This window comes from Mustelus asterias, chromosome 2 (genome assembly GCF_964213995.1).
Source record: "Mustelus asterias chromosome 2, sMusAst1.hap1.1, whole genome shotgun sequence".
Taxonomy (NCBI): domain Eukaryota; kingdom Metazoa; phylum Chordata; class Chondrichthyes; order Carcharhiniformes; family Triakidae; genus Mustelus; species Mustelus asterias.
Window position 1 is genome coordinate 118150257 of NC_135802.1, and position 23832 is coordinate 118174088.

The window sequence follows — 23832 nt, forward strand, 5'->3', positions numbered from 1 at the left end:
TGAATCTTGGAATTAAAGATCATCTTGTGAGAAACTGTTGAGCAGTTTGAGTCCATACTCATTGGAGTTTCAAGCAATGAGAGTAATTTTATTGAAATATAAAGATTCTAAGGGGGGCTTGAAATTGTCGATGCTGGGAGGATGTTTCTCCTCGTGGGGAATCTAGAAGTAGGGGGCAGAGTTTAAAAATAAGGGGTCTCCCATTTAAGACAGATGAGGAGGAACTTCTTCTCTTGAGGTCCATTAATCTTTGGGAGTCACTACCCCATTGTACAGTAGAGGCTGCACCACTGATTCCCTAGTAGATCAAAATCTATCTAACACAACCTTGAATATATTCAGGAGGAGAGCCAGGAAAGTGGAATTATGGTCACAATCAGCTATTGAATGTTGCAGCAGGCTTGCGGCCAAAGGGAGAGTGGGCAAAGAAGTTGCAGGTGTCTTCTGCTCCTATTTCATAAGTTCTTATTGCCTTACACTTGCATGTGCACGAAAATCCAGCAAATTAAGATAACCCTTAATTCCAAGATTCAATCCACTGAACCTTCTCTGAATTACCACCAATGCAAGTATATCCTTCCTAAGGAAGGAGACCAGTACCTTAGGTGAGATCTCACCTATGTTCTGTAAACTGAAGCATGTCCTTCCTACTTTATACTCTATGACCTTTGCAATCCAATGGTGAGCACTGCTGCCTCACAGCGCAAGGAACCCGGGTTCAATTCCTGGCTTGGGTCATTGTCTGTGTGTAGTTTGCACAGTGTCTCTCCGTGTCTTGTGTGGATTTCCTCCGGGTGCTCCAGTTTTCTCCCACAGTCCGAAAGACATGCTGGTTAGGTGCATTGGCCATGCTAAATTCTCCCTCCGTGTACCCGAACAAGCGCCGGTGTGTGGCAACTAGTGGATTTTCACAGTAACTTCATTGTACTGTCATTCCCTGTCATCAGGGATGTCTGGTAAGTGGCAGGCTTTCAAAAGTGTGTTAACCAGTCTTCAGGGTAGGTACATTCCTCTTTGAGTGAAGGGCAAGGCTGGCAAAAGTAGGGAACCCTGGATGATCGGGATATTGAGGCCCTGGTCAAGAAGAAGAAAGAGGCACATGACATGCATAGGCAGCTGGGATCAAGTGAATCCCTTGAAGAGTATAGGGGGTGTAGAAGTAGAGTTGAGAGAGAAATCAGAAGGGCAAAAAGGGGACACGAGATTGTTTTGGCAAATAAGGCAAAGGAGAATCCAAAGAGCTTCTACAAATACATGAAGGGCAAAAAAAGGGTGGCACGGTAGCACAGTGGTTAGCACTGCTGCTTCACAGCTCCCGGGACCTGGGTTCGAATCCCCGCTCAGGTCGCTGTCTGTGTGGAGTTTGCACATTCTCCCTGTGTCTGCGTGGGTTTCCTCTGGGTGCTCTGGTTTCCTCCCACAGTCCAAAGATGTGCGGGCTAGGTTGATTGGTCATTCTAAATTGCCCCTTAGTGTCCTGGGATGCATAGGTTAGAGGGGTTAGTGGGTAAAATATGTAGGGATGTGTGGATAGGGCCTGGGTGGGATTGTGGTCGGTGTACACTCGATGGGCCGAATGGCCTCTTTCTGCACTGTAGGATTCCATGATTCTAAAAAAGTAACAAGGGAGAGAGTAGGGTCTCTTAAGGATGCACAAGAGATGGGTGAGATCCTAAATGAATATTTCTCATCAATATTTACTGTTGAGAAAAGCATGGATGTTAGGGAACTTGGGAAAATAAATAGTGATGTCTTGAAGAGGGTACATATTACAGAGAAAGAGGTGCTGGGAGTCTTAATGCGCATCAAGGTAGATAAACCCCCGAGACCTGATGAAGTGTATCCCAGGACGTTGTGGGAGGCGAGGGAGGAAATTGCGGGTCCCCTAGCCGAGATATTTGAATCATCGATAGTCACGGATGAGGTACCTGAAGATTGGAGAGTGGCAAATGTTGTGCCTCTGTTTAAAAAGGGCTGCAGGGAAAAGCCTGGGAACGACAGGCCAGTGAGCCTCACATTTGTGGTGGGTAATTTGTTGGAAGGTATTTTGAGAGACAGATCTACAGGCATTTAGAGAAAAGGACTGATTAGGGACAGTCAGCATGGTTTTGTGAGTGGAAAATCATGTCTCACAAATTTGACTGAATTTTTTGAAGGGGTAACCAAGAAGGTAGATGAGGGCAGTGCAGTTTATGTTGCCTGCATGGACTTTAGCAAGGCCTTTGACAAGGTACCACATGGTAGGTTGTTGCATAAGGTTAAACCTCATGGGATCCAGGGTGAGTTATCTAAATGGATACAAAATTGGCTTCTTGACAGAAGCCAGAGGGTGGTTGTAGAGGGTTGTTTTTCAAACTGGAGGCCTGTGACCAGCGGTGTGCCTCAGGGATCAGTGCTGGGCCCGCTGTTATTTGTCATTTATATTAATGATTTGGATGAGAACATAGGAGGCATGATTAGTAAGTTTGCAGATGACATCAAGATTGGTGGCATAGTGGACAGTGAATAAAGTTATCTCTGATTGCAACGGGAGCTTGATCAATTGGGCCAGTGGACTGACGAATGGCAGATGGAGTTTAATTTAGACAAATGCGAGGTGATGCATTTTGGTAGATTGAACCAGGGTAGGACTTAGTTAATGGTAGGGCGTTTGGGAGAGTTACAGAACAAAGAGATCTAGGGGTACATGTTCATAGCTCCTTGAAAGTGGAGTCACAGGTGGACAGAGTGGTGAAGAAGGCATTCGGCATGCTTGGTTTCATCGGTCAGAACATTGAATACAGGAGTTGGGACGTCTTGTTGAAGTTGTACAAGACATTGGTAAAGCCACACTTGGAATACTGTGTACAGTTCTGGTCCCCCAAATATAGAAAGGATATTATTAAACTAGAAAGAGTGCAGAAAAGATTTACTAGGATGCTACCGGGACTTGATGGTTTGAGTGATAAGGAGAGGCTGGATAGACTGGGACTTTTTTCTCTGGAGCATAGGAGGCTGAGGGGGTGATCTGATAAGAGGTTTATAAAATAATGAGGGGCACAGATCAGCTAGATCATCAATATCTTTTCCCAAAGGTAGGGGAGTCTAAAACTAGAGGGCATAGGTTTAAGGTGAGAGGGGAGAGATACAAAAGTGTCCAGAGGGGCAATTTTTTCACAGAGGGTGGTGAGTGTCTGGAACAAGCTGCCAGAGGTAGTAGTAGAGGCAGGTACAGTTTTATCTTTTAAAAAGCATTTAGAGAGTTAGATGGGTATAGAGGGATATGGGCCAAATACGGATACTTGGGATTAGCTTAGGGGTTTAAAAAAAAGGGCGGCATGGACAAGTTGGGCTGAAGGGCCTGTTTCCATGCTGTAAATCTCTGTGTATGACTCTATCAGTTTACTGGTCCAGGTCCTTGAATGTGGCAAGTGACCTTTATAACAGTGAAGATCAAGAGACACAAAACAAAACCTTTAGTGGTATCTGTTGCTGCCTATTCCAAAGCCAATTTTCAATCCAACTTGATTGCTTCTTAACAATTAAGTCTTAAATTTTAACAGGCTGTACATGGAACTTTCTTTAGTGCTTTCTGAAATTCCCAATTATGTTTACCAATAGCACTCATCCTGTAATTTTGTTTCTTCCTTAAAGAATTCCACTTCGTTTACATGCACGGCCCATGACTTAAATCTAAATTGGCTACAACTTAGTTTCTGCACAATTTGGAAGAACACAGTACATGATGTTGCAAAATACTCTTGTCCATTTTCTCCTCTGTCATTAAGCTCATCTGAATTCTTTTCAAATAGAATTTTTGTTCCTTCTCAAATTACTCAACTGTTATTCTTTCTAACTCCTTCACAAGAGGCTTGCTAAAACAAAGACGAGTCTGCATGCAAGTGGAGAAGTGGTTAAATTATTTTAATTGGGGAAATCTGTTCCTCTCTGCAATAGATGTGCAGTTTCAGCCAATCATACTCCTCGTCTACAGAGAGCAAACACATTTTAATTAAGGACTCGTCATTATCCTTTTCTGTTGTCGTATAGTTTTGTATTTTAAACAAAGTTTCCTTCCTGTTTGATTTAATTTTCTTGTCCCGGTGAATTTGGTTTTGGTAGAAGCACACTTTTATTTGAGAGAGTAAAACGATCCTCACTTAAAGCTACACCAAGAATTTAGGAAACAATGTTATGAGTTAGTAGAAGACCTTTTATTGCCATTTTATATGTTCTTGGATCGCTTCTTTACTGTTCTGCAAGTTTGCTTCAGTGCATCCTGTTCTGTTTGTCACTTATCATTCCACAGAGATTGAATCTTCCCTAGCAATCAAATATTTTGTTTGATTTGATTTATTATTGTCACATGTATTAACATACAGTGAAAAGCATTGTTTCTTGCGCACTATACAGATAAAACATATCGTTCATAGAGAAGGAAACGAGAGAGTGCAGAATGTAATGTTACAGTCATAGCTAGGGTGTAGAGAAAGATCAACTTAATGCAAGGTAAGTCCATTCACATGTCTGACAGCAGCAGGGAAGAAGCTGTTCTTGAGTGGGTTGGTACACGACCTCAGACTTTTGTATCTTTTTCCCGAAGGAAGAAGGTGGAAGCGAGAATGTCCGGGGTGCGTGGGGTCCTTAATTATGCTGGCTGCTTTGCCAAGCCAGTGGGAAATATAGACAGAGTCAATGGATGGGAGGCTGGTTTGCGTGATGGATTGGGCTACATTCACGACCTTTTGTAGTTCCTTGCGGTCTTGGGCAGAGCAGGAGCCATACCAAGCTGTGATACAATCAGAAAGAATGCTTTCAATGATGCATCTGTAAAAGTTGGTGAGAGTCGTAGCTGACATGCCAAATTTCCTTAGTCTTCTGAGAAAGTAGAGGCGTTGGTGGGCTTTCTTAACTATAGTGTCGGCCTGGGGGGACCAGGACAGGTTTTTGGCGATCTGGACACCTAAAAACTTGACGCTCTCGTCCCATTCTACTTTACCCCCATTGATGTAGACAGGGGCATGTTCTCCTTTACACTTCCTGAAGTCGATGACAATCTGCTTTGTTTTGTTGACATTGAGGGAGAGATTATTGTTGCTGCACCAGTTCACCAAATTCTTTATCTCATTCCTGTACTCTGTCTCATCATTGTTTGAGATCCGACCCATTATAGCGGTGTCGTCAGCAAACTTGAAAATTAAATTGTTTCATCCTATCAGACCCTGCTGCATCTTAACCAAGCATCATTGTAATATTTGCATTTTACCTACTACAGAGTTGATGATATTTTCAATAAGCTGTTGTTTAGCACTATTTATGCTCTAATTCTAAAACTCCAAATGTTTCAATTTTGACTTTAATAGAAATACAATTGTTATTCACTTCCATCACAATTGAAATGGTAAATATTAGGAAAGAATACAAACATCCATGTTGAGCACGATGCACGAGCAGAAACTCAGTCCATATTGTGGTATTTGGTCAACTATTCACAAAGTCACAAGACAAATGCAGATGCGAAAGGCTATCCAGCCCATTTACCCTGAAAGACCCTACCCATAGTTGCCCATCTTAAAAGGTTCCTGGATAATCATCCCAACCATCCCAATTGGAATAAAATAAAAGCAAAATACTGCAGCTGCTGGAATCTGGAATAAAAACAGAAAATGCTGGAAAATCTCAGCAGGTCTGACAGCATCTGAGGAGAGAGAATAGAACCAAATTTTCGAGTCTGGATGACCCTTCGTGAGAGCTACGAGAAAAAATCAGAAAAGATTTATACTATGAGGGTGGTGGGGCTGTAATAGGACAAAGGGAATGTAAATGAGGATGAAGGAGGCTGGGAGAGGTGCTAAAAGTGTCCAATAAATGATCAGAATATGTGAATGATAGAACAGAAGTACAGATAGGCAGTTGCCCTTGAAAAAGCTAAGGATCCTTCCATAACAATGCAGTTTTCTATTTCATTAGAAACTTTGGGCATCCATTTTCCAGCCTCAATGTTCCTGGAGATCAATCTTCATTCTCAGGGGTACATCTTCTGGTGTCGAAGAGTGCTCCTGAAGATCGTTTTCATTTTCAGGCAACCCATCACCTTTCTTCAATAGTGGGTCAGTGAAGTTGGACACTTTTCAATATAGCACCCAGATATTGGGCGGCACGGTAGTACAGTGGTTATCACTGCTGCCTCACAGCGCTAGGGACTCGGATGCAATTCCCGGTTTGGGTCACTGTCTGTGCGGAGTCTACATGTTCTCTCTGTGTCTGCGTGGGTTTCCTCCGGGTGCTCCGGTTTCCTCCCACAGTCCAAAGACATGCTGGTTAGGTGCATTGACCATGCTAACTTCTCCCTCGATGTACCTGAACAGACGCCGGGGTGTGGCGACGAGGGGATTTTCACAGTAACTTCATTGCAGTGTTAATATAAGCCTACTTGTAACACTAATAAATAGGAAAAAAAAGAAACAACAGTAGACTATGTCATTCAGGTGTGCCCTGCCACTGAATATGGCATGGAAAACCCAGGTGCATAATTAATAGATCAGTGGTGTGATTCCCTGCAGCGTCCACATTCCCACCCCCACACAGTCTCAAAATAGGAAAATTCACCCTTAATTTCTTTCTAAGTTGGAAGAATATTAGTTCTTTAAATTTTTAGACTCGTTTCATCGCTGTTTTTTCTAACAATAGTTTTAGCAATATCAGCTTTGGCTGCCTTCATTTCCATTTGAAGTTTGTTTTGCCCCAGCATCCATTTAATCTACCTGGAATGATTAACCATAAATGACAGCAAGCGTAATTTCCTTTTTAGATTAACTTTCCTTTGTTGCCTGATATTTAAAATATAAAATAAGTTACATTGATTCGGTGTAAAATGTCACAATAGCATCAAGTTCATGCAATTTCCAGTTTTCCAATTTTGCAAGTTTTGTTCAGTTTCAGGGTGGAATGGATTATATTTTATATATAAACCTTCTTTAAAATCAAGTTATAAATCCATGAGGAATTCAAGAAATTAGTTCGCCTCAGCCATGTATTATCTAACGCAGTGGAACGAACATACAGTAAAACGCCTCTACATAATTGCTTAATTGTATATATTTGTGGCACATTGCTATTTTGTTCTCGTGCATTGTGTATTATTTCTGTTATCTATATGGGAACATTTTACATTTCTTTAATAGATGTATGAATCAGCTGAACAAACTATAACAGAAGATGACTTGGCCTGCATTCTGAAGACTGCTTTGGGGGTAAATAAGCTTGATGTATCAAGCTTATTTGAAGTTATTGATGCTACTCAGAAGAAGAAGATCAGTTATAGTAAGTGTATATCATTCACCTGATTGAAGCCAATTAAAATATATATTAACAGTTAAATCTCTACTTATCTACTCATAATGTAACTAGATTTCTGTCAAATGCTGTGAAGTTGCTCCTGATGATTTACTAGTGCATGATTTTTGTCAGCTCCATAATTATGAAATTGTAAGGTAGCCTGCCCCACTCCATGCAAAGCCATTTATCTTCTATTTTTACGAATTTAGATTCCCAGAATGAAATATAATTTGTAAATTTCAGCTGAAAATTGTCAGATTACTAACTTGTTCAGTTCCTCAGAATTTGGGATTTCAAGATTTTTTTCTGCATCAATAGAGAGATGGTTTGACATGTTTCATTTTCAATCAACAGCTAAAAATATAATTTCATAAATTATCAAATCAAATGAAAACCAGAAAAGGCATATTTAAAAGCCAAATTAACAAATTAGATTGAATTCTGAAAGTTTACATATTTTCATAATTTTTTTCTCAACCTAACCAGCACGTCTTTGGACTGTGGGAGGAAACTGGAGCACGCGGAGGAAACCCACGCAGACACGGAGAGAGCATGCAGACGTGCTCCAGTTTCCTCCCACAGTTCAAAGACGTGCTGGTTAGGTGGATTGGCCATGCTAAATTCTCCCTCAGTGTACCCAACAGGTGCTGCAGTGGGGCGACTGGGGATTTTCACAGTAACTTCATTGCAGTGTTATTGTAAGCCTACTTGTGACTGATAAATAAACTTTATTAAGCTATTTTATAGTCTTCCAGAGTCGAAATTGAGTGAAACAATTTTTGATCATAGTCATTGAATGAGAAGTGCTGGTAATGATTCTTCTGCTGATTAAATCACTCCTGCCACCCACCCTATCACAAGCCTACAGACCTTCCCTTTTGTTCTTTCCGCTCCTCGCCTCTCTCCTTTCTCTGCACCTACTCAATACCTAATATATCTATAATGTTTTCCAATTCAGAAAAAAAGTACCAGCAATAAAATATTTACCGTCCATGTCTCAAGATGCATGCAGTCTGGCCTGCTGCGTACTCCCAGTATTCCTATATGTCTCTTGTATTGTTATACAGTGACCCAAGCCTGGAATCGAACCTGGGTCCCTGGAACTGAGGCAGCAGTGCTAACCACTGTGCCACCGTGTTGCCTCCCAGATGAAAGATGAGGTGCTGTTTTTCCAGCTTCCGTTGCCTTAATTAGAATAGAGTAAGAGGCCAAGGCCAGAGATGGATTGTGTAGGGGATTGAAGTGACAGAGGACCAGAGGCTCATCATGGTTGCAGAATAAATGGAGGTGTTAAGCAAATCTGTCACCCAGTATGGGTTAGATCTCCCTATAAGGAGAAGACAACAAACAGAAGTATAAGTAAAATCACAGTTCCACCCTTAAGGAGTGTTTGAGGCCCTCGGCAGTGCTGGGGGAGGAGGTAATACTCTTGTGATTGCAGGGAAAGATGCTGCATGAACGGAAAGGCATATTGGAAATAATTCAAGAGTGGACATTGTAGTCACAGGGAAAATAAATTTGGCGGGGAGGTGGGGGTGTTGTAAGATGTATTTGGTGGCATCCCTCAGGAGGTGACAGGAATTGACTATGATTGGATTGAACGTAGAACCTGGTGTGGCTAGAAGGTGAAGATACCCGGAAGCCCTAACTTGGTTCTGATAGAGAGGGGAAAGGATGAGAGCAGAAGTGTGGAAAATAGGACAGACATGTTGACTGCCCAAGGTGAAAAGGAATCTTTGGTTGACGAAAAAGATTTACATAGCAAAAGCAATAGTATTGAGGATTGTCAGAACAGATGTGATGGAGAAACTTAAGAGTATGGAATGGAGTCCTTACTAGGGTCAACTTTAGCATGGCCAATCAACCTGACCCGCACATCTTTGAACTGTGGGAGGAAATCAAAGCACCCAGAGGAAACCCATGCAGACACAAGGAGAATGTGCAAACTCCACACAGTGACCCGAGGCCGAAATTGAACCAGGGTCCCTGGCACTGAGAGAGCAGTGCTAACCACTGTGCTATCATGCCACGTGTAGTTGAGCAAATTATCAACTGCTGAAGTATTGTGGCAAATGGAGGTCCAAAGGCTATACAGTTTGGAGTGTAAGAATGTAGTTGTAGTGGACATGCATGGAAATGGGGTTTGGGATTTTTTTTTCATTTCTAGGATGTGGGCATCGCTGGCTAGGCCAACATTTGTTGTCCATCCCTAACTGCCCTTGAGAAAGTGGTGATGAGCTGCTTTCTTGAACTGCTGTAATCCACGTAGTGTAGGTGCACCCACAGTATGGCCAAGGAGAGGGTTCCAGGATTTTGACCCAGTGACAGTAAAGGAAGAGCAATATATTTTCAAGTCATGATGGAGAGGAACTTGCAAGTGATGGTATTGTGTGTGATGCAAGGAAATGCTTGGAGATGGCCTGGTCTGAAGTAAGTCCATGGGAGAAGAGAAGCCGAAAGGGATATGGTTTGCATGGAGGGAAAGGTTAATGACAGTTAGAAGGGCAGTGAGAGGAGTAAGGGAATGAGGATGCTGCGATTAGATGCTGAGAACTAAGCTATCACTATGACAGTTTCTGCAAGGTAGTTGATGGAAAATGTAGCTAAACAAGGAGGTTTCAGTAAAGGGGGACATGCTACTGAGCACAAAACGTATCAGTGCAGTCATTCACATTAAGGCTATGGATAGTACCAGGCCTTAACTCTCAGACTTCCAAAGGGAATGAACAAGATAGAGAAATTCAACAATAGACAACCCAACCATCTCTTGACATTCAAGGCATTACCATTGCTGAATCCCAGGGGTTACCAATGACCAGAAACAGAACTGGACCAACCATTTTAATACTGTGGCTACAAGAGCAAATTAAAGACTGGAAATTCTGAGGCCAGTACTTCACCACCTGACTCTCCAAACCCTGTCTATCATCTATAAGGTAAAGTCAGGGGTGCGATAGAATTTTGTTTCTTACCTGGATGAGTGCAGTTCCAACAACACTCAAGTTCCTGGACAAAGCAGCCTGCTTGATTGACACCTAATTCTCTTCCTCCACTACTGACATACAGTGGCAGCAGTGTATACTATGTACAAGATGCACTACAGGAACTCATTAAGGCTCCTTCAACAACACATTCCAAACCCATGACCTCTACCACCTAAATAGACAAGGACAGCTGATGCATGGGAACACCACCATCTTCCAAGCCCCTCACCATCCTGACTTGGAGCCGTATCACTGTACCTTCACCATTGCAGCATCAAAATTCTGGAATTCCTTTCCTAGTGGGTACCTGCACCAAATGGATTGCAAAGACTCACCACTACTTTCTCAAGGGCACTTGAGAAATATTGGCCCAAGTTCTGTGGAAAAAATAGAAACAGAAGGATTTTGGTGAGATTAGGTCCCAGCAGGCATGTTGATCAAGAAGGTCAGGGAGAAAGGAGAATGACCATTTTGAGGTTGCTGCTTGGAAGAAGGCAGTGATGGAAACATTGATGGACACTTTGGACAATGCCAAGAGATTTGAAAATGGCAATTAGTGGTCTTGTACAAAGAAAATTCAATCCTGAGATGGAAGCAGAGAGATAGTGGTGAATTAGAATACAAATTTTAGTTGTAAAGAGAGCAAAGAACCCCTGTGGGGTGATTGAAAAGAAGCACGGATTGGTGATAAGCAGAGGAAAATGGAGATAGAAATAAAGGGTTCAGATCCAGAGATGGAACCAAAATTGATACAAGTGGATGCTGAGCGAACTCTAGTTAAAAATGTATCATTAAGGTTAAAAGAAACATCTCTCTCGATTATAAACAGGGCACTGGAAGAATCTGAGCTTAAAAGGTTTAGGTTGAAGTTGACTTGTAGACCAGATGGCATCAGCTTTGAGTATTGAAGGAACAATGTCCCAATTCAGAGATCATTGTGGAGAAGGAATGAATCCAGGAACTGTTTGATGTTCAGTGGATTCATGGTTATCATTTGATAAATAGAGAGAGGAGGTGGCATTAATAATCAGCCAGGAGCTTGATATAAGTGACCACTGGAGGTGAGCAATGGTGTTGGTAGCAAACACCCACAGATCCAGCAGAGGAATTAGGGCCAAGTGAGTGAAACCCAAGAACCAATAGCATTGAAATCCTGGTGTCCTGACCAACATTTATCTCTTCACCAACATTGAGGGGGGGTAGTTATAGAACCGATGTCAGGGGTAGGTTCTTTACCCAGAGGGTGGTGAGGGATTGGAATGCCCTGCCAGCATCAGTAGTAAATGCGCCTAGTTTGGGGGCGTTTAAGAGATCCGTAGATAGGTTCATGGACGAAAAGAAATTGGTTTAGGTTGGAGGGTCACAGTTTTTTTTTTTAACTGGTCGGTGCAACATCGTGGGCCGAAGGGCCTGTTCTGCGCTGTAATGTTCTATGTTCTATTCTATCAGTAAATGGGATTACCTTGTCATTTATCTCATTACTGTCTGTTGGACCTTTCTGTGTGCAAATTGATTTCAACATTCTCGACTTTACATCAATGACTAAATTTCAAAAGTATTTCATAGAATCATAGAATTCCTACAGTGCAGAAGGAGGCCATTTAGGCCAGCAAGTTGCTCCGACGGAGTGTCTTAACCAGACCCTATCCCTGTAACCCCACAGATTTATCCCCCTAACCTATACATCTTGGGACACAAAGGGACAATCTAGCATGGCCAATCCACCTAACCTGCACATCTCTGGACTGTTCCATGGCTTGTGAAGTGCTTTTTTTTTCATTTGTGGGACATGGGCGTCACTGGCTGCCCATCCCTAGTTGCCCTTGAGAAGGTGGTGGTGAGCTGCCGCCTTGAATCGCTGTAGTCCATGATCTGTGGGTTGACCAACAATGCAGTTAGGGAGGGAATTCCAGGATTTTGACCCAGCGACTGTGAAGGAATGGTCATATATTTCCAAGTCAGGATGCTGAGTAGCTTAGAGAGGAACTTGCAAGTGGTGGTGTTCCCATGTATCTGCTGCCCTTGTCCTTCTAGATGGAAGTGGTCGTGGGTTTGGAAGATGCTGTCTAAGGATCTTTAGTGAATTGCTACAGTGCATCTTGTAGATTGTGCACACTGCTGCTACTGAGTGCTGGAGGGAATGGCACGGTGACGCAGTGGTTAGCACTGCTGAATCACAGCGCCAGGGACCCAGGTTCAATTCCGACTTCGGGTCACTGTTTGGAGTTCGCACATTCTCCCCGTGCCTGCGTGGGTTTCCTCCGGGTGCTCCAGTTTCCTCCCACAGTACAAAGATGTGCAGGTTAGGTGATTGACCATGCTAAATTGACCTTGGTGTCAGGGAATTATGGGGTTACGGGGAATAGGGCCTGGGTGGGATTGTGGTCGGTGCAGACTCAATGGGCTGAATGGCCTCCTTCTGCACTGTAGGGATTCTATGAGTGGATGTTTGTAGATATGGTGCCAATCAAGTAGGCTTCTTTGTCATGGGTGGTGTCAAGCTTCTTGGGTGTTGTTGGAACTACACCATCCAGGAAAGTGGGGAGTATTCCATCACACTCCTGATTTGTACCTTGTAGATGGTGAAGGCTTTGGGGAGTCAGGAGGTGAGTTACATGCCACAGTATTCCTAGCCTCTGACCTGCTGTTGTAGCCACTGTTGAGTTTCTGGTCAATGGTAACCCCAAGGATGTTGACAGTGGGGGATTCAGTGATGGTAACACCATTGAATGCCAGGGGGTGGTGGTTAGAGTGTCTTTTATTGGTGATGGTCTTTGTGTGGCGTGAATGTTACTTGCCACTTGTCAGCCGAAGACTGGATATTGTCCAAATCCTTTTGCCTCTGAGCATGAACTGCTTCAGTGTCTGAGGAGTCGTGAATGGTGCTGAACATTGTGCAATCGTCGGCGAACATCCCCACTTCTGACCTTATGGTGGAGGGAAGATCATTGATGAAGCAGCTGAAAATGGTTGGGCCTAGGACACTACCCTGAGGAACTGCTGCAGGGATGTCCTGGAGCTGATATCATTGACTCTCCACAACTATCTTCCGATGTACCAGGTATGCTTGCAACCAGTGGTGAGTTTGCCTCCGATACGCATTGATTCCAATTTTATTAGGGCTCCTTGTTGCCACACTGGGTCGAGTGCGGCCTTGTTGTCAAGAGCTGTCACACTCACTTCACATTGGGAATTCAGTTCTTTCATCCATGTTTGAACCAAGGCTGTAATGAGGTCAAGAGCTGAGTGACCCTGGTGAAACCCAAATTGGACATCTCTGAGCAGGTGCTGCTTGATAGCACAGTTGTTGACCTGTTCCATCACTTTATTGATGATTGAGAGTAGACTGGGTGATAATTGACTGCATTGGATTTGTCCTGGTTTTTGTGCACAGGACATACCTGGGCAATTTTCCACTTTGTTGGGTAGATGCCAGTGTTGTAACTGGGCTGGAAGAGCTTGGGCTAGAGGAGCAGCAGGTTCTGGAGCACAAGTCTTCAGTACTATTGCTGGAGTGTCATCAGGGCCCATTGACTTTGCAGTATCCAGTGCCTCCAACCATTTCTTGATATATGGAGTAAATCAAATTGGCTGGAGACTGGCATCTGAGATGTTGGGGACCACTGGAGGAGGCCAAGATGGATCATCCACTTGGCACTTGTGGCTGAAGATTGCTGCGAATGCTTCAGCCTTATCTTTTGCACTATGTGCTGGGCTTCTCCACAATTGAGGTTGGGGATATTTGTGAAGCCTCCTCCACCAGTGAGTTGTTTAATTGTCCACCACCATTTATGAGGGATGTGGCAGGACTGCAGAGCTTAGATCTGATCCGTTGGTTGTGGGATCGCTTAGTTCTGTCTATCACTTGCTGTTTATACCATTTAGCATGCAAGTAGTCCTGTTTTGTAGCTTCACCAGGTTGACACGTCATTTTTAGGTATGCCTGGTGCTGCTTCTGGCATGCCCTCCTGCACTCTCCATTGAGCCAGGGTTGATCCCCTGGCTTGATGGTAATGGTTGAGTGGGGATTATGCTGGGCCATGAGGTTGCAGATTGTGCTGGAGTACAGTTCCACTGCTGTTGATGGTGCACAGCCATCATTTGAAGTGCACACCAACTTGTTAAGATGCTAAGACTACTTGAAGAAACGAGCTATTATACTTCGGTGAAGATCTAAAGCAGAAGTCATCTTGCAACAATTCCTTATAGGAACTTGATGTGTGAAATATTGTCTGCTATATACTTTATAGTACTTGGAAAGTACTATGGATGCCCAGTCTTGAGTTGCTAGATCTATTCGAAGTCTGTTCCATTTAGCATGGTGATAGTGCCACACAACACGATGGGGGTTATTTCCAGTGTGAAGGCGTGAGTTCGTCTCCACAAGGACTGCGTGGTGGTCACTGTTACCAATACTGTCATAGAAAGGTGCATCTCCAGCTGGCAGATTTGTAAGATGAGGTCAAGTATGTTATTTCCTCTTGGTTCCTTCACCACCTGCTGCAGACCCAGTCTAGTAGTTATATCCTTTAGGACCTGACCAGCTCGATCAGTAGTGCTGCTGCTGAGCCACTCTTGGTGATCGACATTGAAATCCCCCACCCAGAGTACATTTTCCACCCATGCCACCCTCAGCTTCCTATAAGTGTTGTTCAACATGGAAGAGTACTTCATCAGCTGAAGGAGGACGGTACGTGGTAACCAGTAGGATGTTTCCTTGCCCATGTTTAACCTGAAGCCATGAGACTTCATGGGGTCCAGAGTCAATGTTAAGCACTCCCAGGGCAATTCTCTCCTGACTATATACCACTGTACCTCCACCTCTGCTGGGTCTGTCCTGCCGGTGGGACAGGACATAACCAGGGCTGGGAATGGTGGTGTCTGGGTTGTTATCTGTATGATTCCGTGAGAATGACTATGTCAGGCTTGACTAGCCTGTGAGACAGCTCTCCCAATTTTGGCACTAGCCTCCAGATGTTTGTAAGGAGGACTTTGCAGGGTCGACAGGGCTTTTTTGTTTTGCCATTATCTTTTCCGGTGCTTAGGTTGATGTCAGGAGGTCAGTCCGGTTTCATTTCTTTGTTGAGACGTTGCACTGATTGATACAACTGAGTGGCTTGGTGGGCCATTTCAGAGGCCAGTTGAGAGTCAACCACATTGCTATGGCTCTGGGGTTACATGTAGGCCAGACCAGGTAATGATGGCAGATTTCCTACCCCAAAGGACATTAGGGCAGCATGGTAGCACAGTGGTTAGCACTGCTGCTTCACAGCTCCAGGGACCTGGGTTCGATTCCCGGCTCGGGTCACTGTCTGTGTGGAGTTTGCACATTCTCCTCATGTCTGCGTGGGTTTCCTCCGGGTGCTCCGGTTTCCTCCCACAGTCCAAAGGTGTGCGGGTTAGGTTGATTGACCGTGCTAAAGATTGCCCCTTAGTGTCCTGAGATGCGCAGGTTAGAGGGATTAGCAGGTGAATATGGGGGTAGAGCCTGGGTGGGATTGTGGTCAGTACAGACTCGATGGGCCAAATGGCCTCTTTCTGTACTGTAGGGTTTCTATGATTTCTATGATAGTGAACCAGATCGGTTTTTCTGACAATTGACAATGGTTTCATGGTCATTTGTCGACTCTTAATTCCAGACTCTTTTTTTAACTGAATTCAAATTCCACTACCTGCTGTGGTGGGATTCAAACCCGGGTCCCCAAACAATCAACTGAGTTTCTGGAATAATAGTCCAGCGATAATACCACTAGGCCATCGCCTCCCCTCTGATCTGGTGAAGCCACAAAAGGCACTATAAAAACACAGGTGCTTTAGTTTCAAATTGTAATTTATTTATATAAATAAAGTATTTATTTATATTAAACCAAACAAAAATAAACTTAAAACATGCAAAATAAGTTTAATACATACTGAAAGTTTTGAAGAAAAAAGGGGTGGAACAGAGCAAGCCAAAATGTGCTTGATAGTGCCACCTGGTGCCCGCATGGTATAATTAGTATGGCAAGTTTATGTGTGGAGATTTTTAAAGACGCTAGGAATTTCTTTTTACAACTGCAAAGAGATCAGTATGTATATGATTAGAACTATTTGGCCATGTAAGATATTATACATAGAGTTAAGAATAAATTGAATTTGAATTCTAGTCCCTGTGGTGTAAGTGCAACACAAAACCAATTATTTGATTGCAATGCAAAATTTCAATAACCAGAAGATTGGGTTGTTTGAACTATAAATGTCATTAAGATACAGTAGGAGTAACAATTCAGATTGCCTCGCCTCAATCCAACTGGAGCTTTATGCATCATCTAAGGCATGCTAGCACCAGATGAAATAAGTACTCAAAACAAAGAAAAGAAATTTGTAAAAAGAAATGTAGACATGTCAATATCAAAGGTCACTAATGCATTTTTAAATTTTATTTTTGATAAGGGGCTGAAGGGTAGATCAGTAAATTTGCTGATGACACCAAGATTGGTGGAGTAGTGGATGAGGTGGAGGGCTGTTGTAGGCTGCAAAGAGATATAGATAGGATGCAGAGCTGGGCTGAAAAATGGCAAATGGAGTTTAACCCTGACAAATGCGAGGTGATTCAATTTGGTAGGACAAATTTAAATGTGGATTACAGGGTCAAAGGTAGGGTTCTGAAGAATGTGGAGGAACAGAGAGATCTTGGGGTTCATATCCACAGATCTCTGAAGGTTGCCACTCAAGTGGATAAAGCCGTGAAGAAGGCCTATAGTGTGTTAGCTTTTATTAACAGGGGATTTGAGTTTAAGAGCCGTGGGGTTATGCTGCAGCTGTACAGGACCTTGGTGAGACCACATTTGGAATATTGTGTGCAGTTCTGGTCACCTCACTATAAGAAGGATGTGGAGACACTGGAAAGAGTGCAAAGGAGATTTACCAGGATGCTGCCTGGTTTGGAGGGTAGGTCTTATGAGGAAAGGTTGAGGGAGCTAGGGCTTTTCTCTTTAGAGCGGAGGAGGTTGAGAGGAGACTTGATAGAGGTTTATAAGATGATGAGGGGGATAGATAGAGTGAACGTTCAAAGACTATTTCCTCGGGTGAATGGAGTGGTAACTAGGGGGCATAACTATAGGGTTCATGGTGGGAGATATAGGAAGGATATCAGAGGTAGGTTTTTTACTCAGAGAGTGGTTGGGGTGTGGAATGGACTGCCTGCAGTGATAGTGGAGTCAGAAACTTTAGAAACATTTAAGAAGCTATTGGACAGGCACATGGAGTACTTCGGGATGATAGGGAGGAAATAGCTTGATCTGGGTTTCAGACAAAGCTTGGCACAACAACATGGGCCGAAGGGCCTGTTCTGTGCTGTACTGTTCTATGTTCTAACTATGTTACTTTTTTATGATTATGTAGTCATTAGTCTGTCTTATTTGTATAAACTTAGATGGTTAATAGATATACAAACATTACAATGTCTGGCTATCATGTGCAGTACCTACTATAAACTAACAGCAAAAGTTCTTGAGGCGTCAAGTGAATACCCATCCCAAATCCCAGGATTAGATATTTTCATTGATGTGGGAGTGGCAGCAGCCCAGATTGTTGCCACTAACCCATGTCTCAGTTGGTTGAAGTAGGAGCTAGTGGTAACAGCAGGAAGGGGAACAAACTGTTCTAGTTGAAGATAAGCCACAGAGACACAAATAACTTGCATTATGAAACTGGCATTTTTTTTTAAAATACACTTTTGCCAGAATCTGGCCCTTTATAGAGTCAAGCTTTGAACTGGGCAGTATAGATGGGAATGGTATGATTTCTTCCTTTCTCATTCTTGAGAAGTCAGCATCACTGGCAGTATTGGAATTTATTGCTCGTCTCTGGTTCCCCTGGGAAGGCGTTGGTGGGCTACCGTTATTCTTAGAAGTAGTTTGATGCAACTAAGTGACATGCTGAACCACTTCACCTGGTGAGGCTGGAGTCACATACCAGGGAAGGACAGAAGGTTTCCCTTCCATAAACAGCATTAGCTATTGAGTTTTTGTAGTACTCCAGCAACTTAATGAATTTTAATTCTAAAACTGAAATTTTAACTTGCAGTCACTGGATTCTTAGTCCAGACCTCTGGATCACTAAAGCATAATGGGTGGCACAATGGTTAGCAATGCTGCCTCAAAGCGCCAGGGACCCGGGTTTGATTCCAACCCTTGGTGGCTGTCTGTGGGGAATTTACACTTTCTCCCCGTGTCTACATGGATTTCCTCCCACAGCCCAAGGATGTGCAGTTTAAGTGGATTAGCCATGGTTAATGCATGGGGTTATGGGGATAGGGTGGGGAGTGGTCCTGGGTAAGATGCTCTTCCAGAGAATCAGTGCAGGCTCAATGGACTGAATGGTCTCCTTGTGCATTGCTGGGATTCTATGGATCTGTACCTACTGATATACCTGGACTGTGATAATTCCAGTTAGTGCTGGCCTTTCCAGTGATATTCACATTTACGAAATGAATAAAAACAAGAGTATCATAACTACACAACCATAATCTTCTGCTGACAATGTAATTCTTCCTATTCTGATAACATCCACATGGAAGGGATGGTGGATGCAAGAAATTTCTTCCCCAATTGATGGTAGAATTTGCCAACATCCACAATGATAGGGCCCCTTTGCCAAGCCAAATATGCTACTTTTTCTTCTCTCCACGTCCAGCCCAAAAATGTTTGAGGTCTAGGGATGTAAAAAATCTTGGGATGTAATACTTCCTGCCACTGTTTGGTATGGTAGTTAGGAGAAAAAATAGAGAATTCATAATAACATGTTTATTTTTCTAACTTCAGTGGACTTCTGCACGTTTTCATGTATGAATCCTGATTATGCTGAAGAGTATCTTTACCTGGACCAGATGATGGGTTTTACAGGCTGCATGGAAAACCAACTTGCTCCTACTGCGAATGGATTTTGCACAGACTTCTCACCTGATGACCAAGAGGAGGGAAAAGATGATAGCACCTTGGATAAAAAGCTTAACTAACTCCTTGGGTATGTTCCTTCTCCTGGTGAGAGGGGTGGACCAATTTAAGGCACACACATTACTTCTGTTGACCTGACTAAATATCCTTTCCTGTATGAACTTACTGCCATTTTTCTCTATTCATCATCTCTCCAGTATAATCTGAGTTGAGCTTGGTTTTTAAACAAAAATTCAAATGATGTTGGAAGCCAAGATTGTGAAAATACTTATTATTTGTACTTGTACTTGAAGGGAACCAAGCACCTATTCATTCCATTTTCATATTTATGGTATATGTGTTATGGTGACTATGCATGTTTAAAACTTGTAGCTGCAATTGTGCTAGCGCATTTTTTGTTTTTATCATTTCCAGTCCATTTATCTTGCATCTGCTTAATTTTACCACAAAGCAGCTTTTGAAAAAGATGTTTGCAGAAGATGAGAGTATCATATTTTCCTACCAATGTTACAGTGTAACAAACCTTTTTGGCGTGGTGCGGTCTGTTCTCTAATGATGTGCTAAGTAGGATACTGTTGCTTACTTAATATTTTAAGCATCATCACTGCTCCTTGCTCTTGCTGTAATAACTGGAGAGAGGAAACTGTTTCTAATATGAATGAAGTATAAAGAACATGAGGGTATGCATTAGTGTTCAGATTAACATTTGACTAATTTTCTGTATGTAACTTCATTGTAACCCCAGGTTTTTTCCCATTATAATTGCATAGGAATTATTTTTAAAGTCTTGCTTTGCTATTTTTAGTGTACCATAAAGCAAATTAACTTGAAAGGAACAAGAAAATAAGTATTATAATGGGCCAATAAGCAGATGACATATGAAGCAAATTAGATTTCAAAATTTTGAATACAGTGATCCATGCCAAAGGCTGAACAGTTTGTGCAGTCTGTGAAAATAGCCACCCTGTCTGTAACTTGGGAAGGCAAAGTTATTTCTCTGATTCTAAAATAGGATGGAATTTTCTATCAATATATGAACCATTGATGTGTGTGCTAGCCATGAATATTGCATAGTGCATTCACATTCTGGCTTATTGTATGAATACATATCTAATCATAGTGTAGGATTACCTATGTTGATTTTTTCAAAACATTTAAACCTATAAAAGGGAAACAATAAGAAATAATATCTCTGCCAACTTGAAAAGGAAGGGACAGTACAGGTTATACAGTAGAGGTGGAAATCTTGGACATTACTTTTTTTTGTAAAAGACTAAATAGAAATTCCATAAAGTACTTTGCCAGGCCACACAAAATTAACTCAAAGGAAATTGGAATAATATTTTATATCTAGCTGGTGCTCATTCATGTTCTGTCATGTAGCTAATTCTGCTGAAAGTAACTTCACACATTATGGCTGGAATCCTAATGTTTCCCATGGTAATGTCTAGAATGACCATTAATATTGCAATTCCTGAGCGATCTGTATTTATGTGGCTATATGATTGACTTGCAGCTAACAGCCACAAAGAATAATAGGTAAGGATGCTGCATGTATAATGGGTGGAACTTTCATTAAAATGTTTGACTCGCAAGATTTCATCCCACACATTCTCAGATTATTCCACTGAGGATTGGACGCATCATAATTATTGCTATTTCAACTTGGGAAGCAGGTAGGACATATGATCTGCATCAAAAAATCATCCTTAGTCTGGTAAATTGTTGTTATTGAGATGCAGTGGAAATTCATATAGCTGGATCAGTGTTGAATTGATGCACATTACTGACAGGGTTGGTTCCCATTTACCTCTTATTACAATTGTTCAGTGTTGGGCGATGGTCATAAGTCTTGAGTATTGTAGATTGAGCACTACTGCCAGAGAAAATCGGATCATCTGGGGATGCTGATGTTTCTGCTTTTCGCCAGCAAGAAGATGGAATAAATGTACTGAAAGTGTGTAGTTTATATGTTTTTCTTGTTCCTTTGAAGAGAGTGAGTGAGAGGGAGGAGCAATTAGACTGTCAAGTTATAAAATGGAGAAAAGTGGTTTCCAACAGGGGGAGGACAGAAATTGAACTTTTCCCCTTTAAAGGTGTTTGGTCTTGTCAAAACAAGAGACAGTTAAGAAAAGTTTGTTTGCCTTGTAGCGTCTGAAGTTAAATGGCTGGAAACATAGTGTATGTTTGTAAGCAAAATTATAATTCATCTATGTCTGAATTCTGTTAAAATGGTGAGGGCACAGGAGTACAGGAAGCCTTCATTTTGCCCATACAGATTGATTTTACACATCCACTCCCATTATTGAGTGTGAAATAAATGTCCTAAGTAACTCTGCCACTTTACATTAGTTAGCTTCTTAGTTTTTTTTGCCCATGGTGCAATTTTATTCAATGGATCTATATGTAAACAGTGTTTGAAAAATATTACTACACTGCTTTAGGAGTGGTAACATGGCATTGTGTTGACTTTTAAGCTATTGTCCGCTCTTTATCTCGAAGTATTATAATTGCAGTTGTTGGCTCTACCCTTTTGGCTGAATGATGGTGTATAATAATAGATACCCTGAAGCCAATGAATGGGACACCTACAGCTGGACTTGCTTAAGTGTCTTAACTTGCTATCAGTCTAAAGTCTTCGTATTTAACATGGAACTTGAGTAAGTTAATGCTGAGTAAGGACAGTTAACTGAGAATTATGCTGAAGCTCATTATTTAAAACAATTGTGCATTTTAAATTTTGGATAACATCACAGAGGAACAATATAAGTTAGTTGACAGAATATTGTTTGATGTATTCTAAAAGGCACCTTTTTGTTGAACACATGTTGGATGATATGAAGCATTTATTGATGAACATCCAGCAGTGTTAACATGACCATTGACTTAATCAGGAAAATTTTCAAACTGAAGTGAGAAAAAACAAAATTGTGGATACTGTGATGAAATACATTAGCATAATCCTGCTGAATAATACACATTGGCACTGCCACTTGTATAATCAAATTGTCTTCAAAATTAATTGCGACTGTGGCATAATTGTGATATTTTTTAGAGTTAATATATGCATGTAAATCCTTCCATGTGAATACTGGTGAATTAGAACAAAAGTTAATAAATCTCGGTACTGTACACATCGTATTCAGTGTTGAAGATGTTGAACTTGAGATTCTTTTTCCAATCGGGTTTGTGGCTTACAGAAAAAAATACACTCCAGCACAATATGTAATGAGCCTCAATGAGGATTACAGTGCAATGAGAAGAGTTTGGACTTGTCCAAATTTTGTGGATAATTCCAGATAAATCATTAATTGTTTTTGCGATATTCTTTGAAAAGTATTGTACTCTGAGGACTTTTTGACTTTATTTTGTATGTATATCTTACTGAACAGCTATTTCCAATTCCCCTTTTATATGTTTCAACAAAAGGTGACTGCATCACATGATTTTGAAACCTGGGATCAGTACAATTTCACTTCAGTGAGAATGAATGTTTTCAATCATGATTTAGAAAACTATGTATGTAACATAAGAAATTCTGGGAAGGTTGGGCATTGTGTATTATGAAAACTGGTCACTATCAACACCGAGAACTCAAGATTTACATTCAACGTACACCATGATTGAGATTGTTGGGATTATAGTTAAAAGGAGATAAATTACCTGTTTTTGAATTAACTTCTTCAAGTGACTGCATAAATATAAATCATGTCAGCATTTACAGATGTCTAGTTACAGTGTTTTAACTGCATAACATGTAAATGAAACATTAATAACATTTACAGCATCAGTATGTAACTCCATTATCTGACATAGGTCACATTGGGTTTTGTAAGCTTTTTAATGTGTATACTTCTATCAAAAAAATACCTCAGTAGGCACGCTATCCTTGGTTGTCTTTCAAAGGATTCATGAAATGTGCAGAAGGCTGCTTTTTTACTACCTGTTTACTGCTGTATTTTACATTTACTTTGAACAAAATTGGACATGTTACTTAAAGTTTCATGATGGATTATGTATGGAAATCTGTTGCAATAACTGATCATATTTTTTCAAGTTTTCTTTGTACATAAAGGGATTACTGCTCAAACTTGCATTGGACTTTGTGTTTCACAGTGAAATTATTTGAGTTGTCTGTATGAATAAACATCAATAAGAATTGTGTTTTTTTGCTAATGGGTTATTGGGCACAAAACAAAATAATTACATAATGATTTTTTAACTTCAGAAACCTGTGCATCCAGATTTGCCCCTGCAAGATGCACACCAAAAATGCGCTAAATAAATGGAATAGTCTCAAGTATTTTGCCATGATGTCTATCTTTGCCCTGCTAATAAAACATTTTTGAGGTGGACAAATTTTGACTTCCTTTTGTTGTCTCCGATTAAACAACAAAATTGCCTTAAACCCCCTATCTAGTGCTCAGCCCAAGTCTACGCAAATTCTGCTGATGGGTAGGGCATTTGAATGGTCAATACAATCCTAACACAAAAGCGACTGAATCCATCCATGGATGGAGAAGCCAGATATCCCTGTCTGCTATTTAAACATTAAGTCAAGTAGTATGCGTAATAGGTAATGAGAAGCATCAACT

At 41.6% G+C, this 23832-nt stretch overlaps 1 protein-coding gene across 1 annotated transcript in view; it reads left to right on the forward strand.

The window, feature by feature from the left end:
* lpcat1 (lysophosphatidylcholine acyltransferase 1) overlaps nt 1-23593 on the forward strand; it is a 182310-nt gene extending 158717 nt beyond the window's left edge. Inside the window, exons 13-14 of the mRNA XM_078240535.1 lie at nt 7164-7302; nt 19106-23593. Of these exons, the coding sequence (XP_078096661.1) occupies nt 7164-7302; nt 19106-19299 (333 nt within the window). The 3' untranslated portion in view covers nt 19300-23593. The remainder of the gene's footprint in view (nt 1-7163; nt 7303-19105) is intronic.
* Nucleotides 23594-23832: the final 239 nt, after the last annotated feature.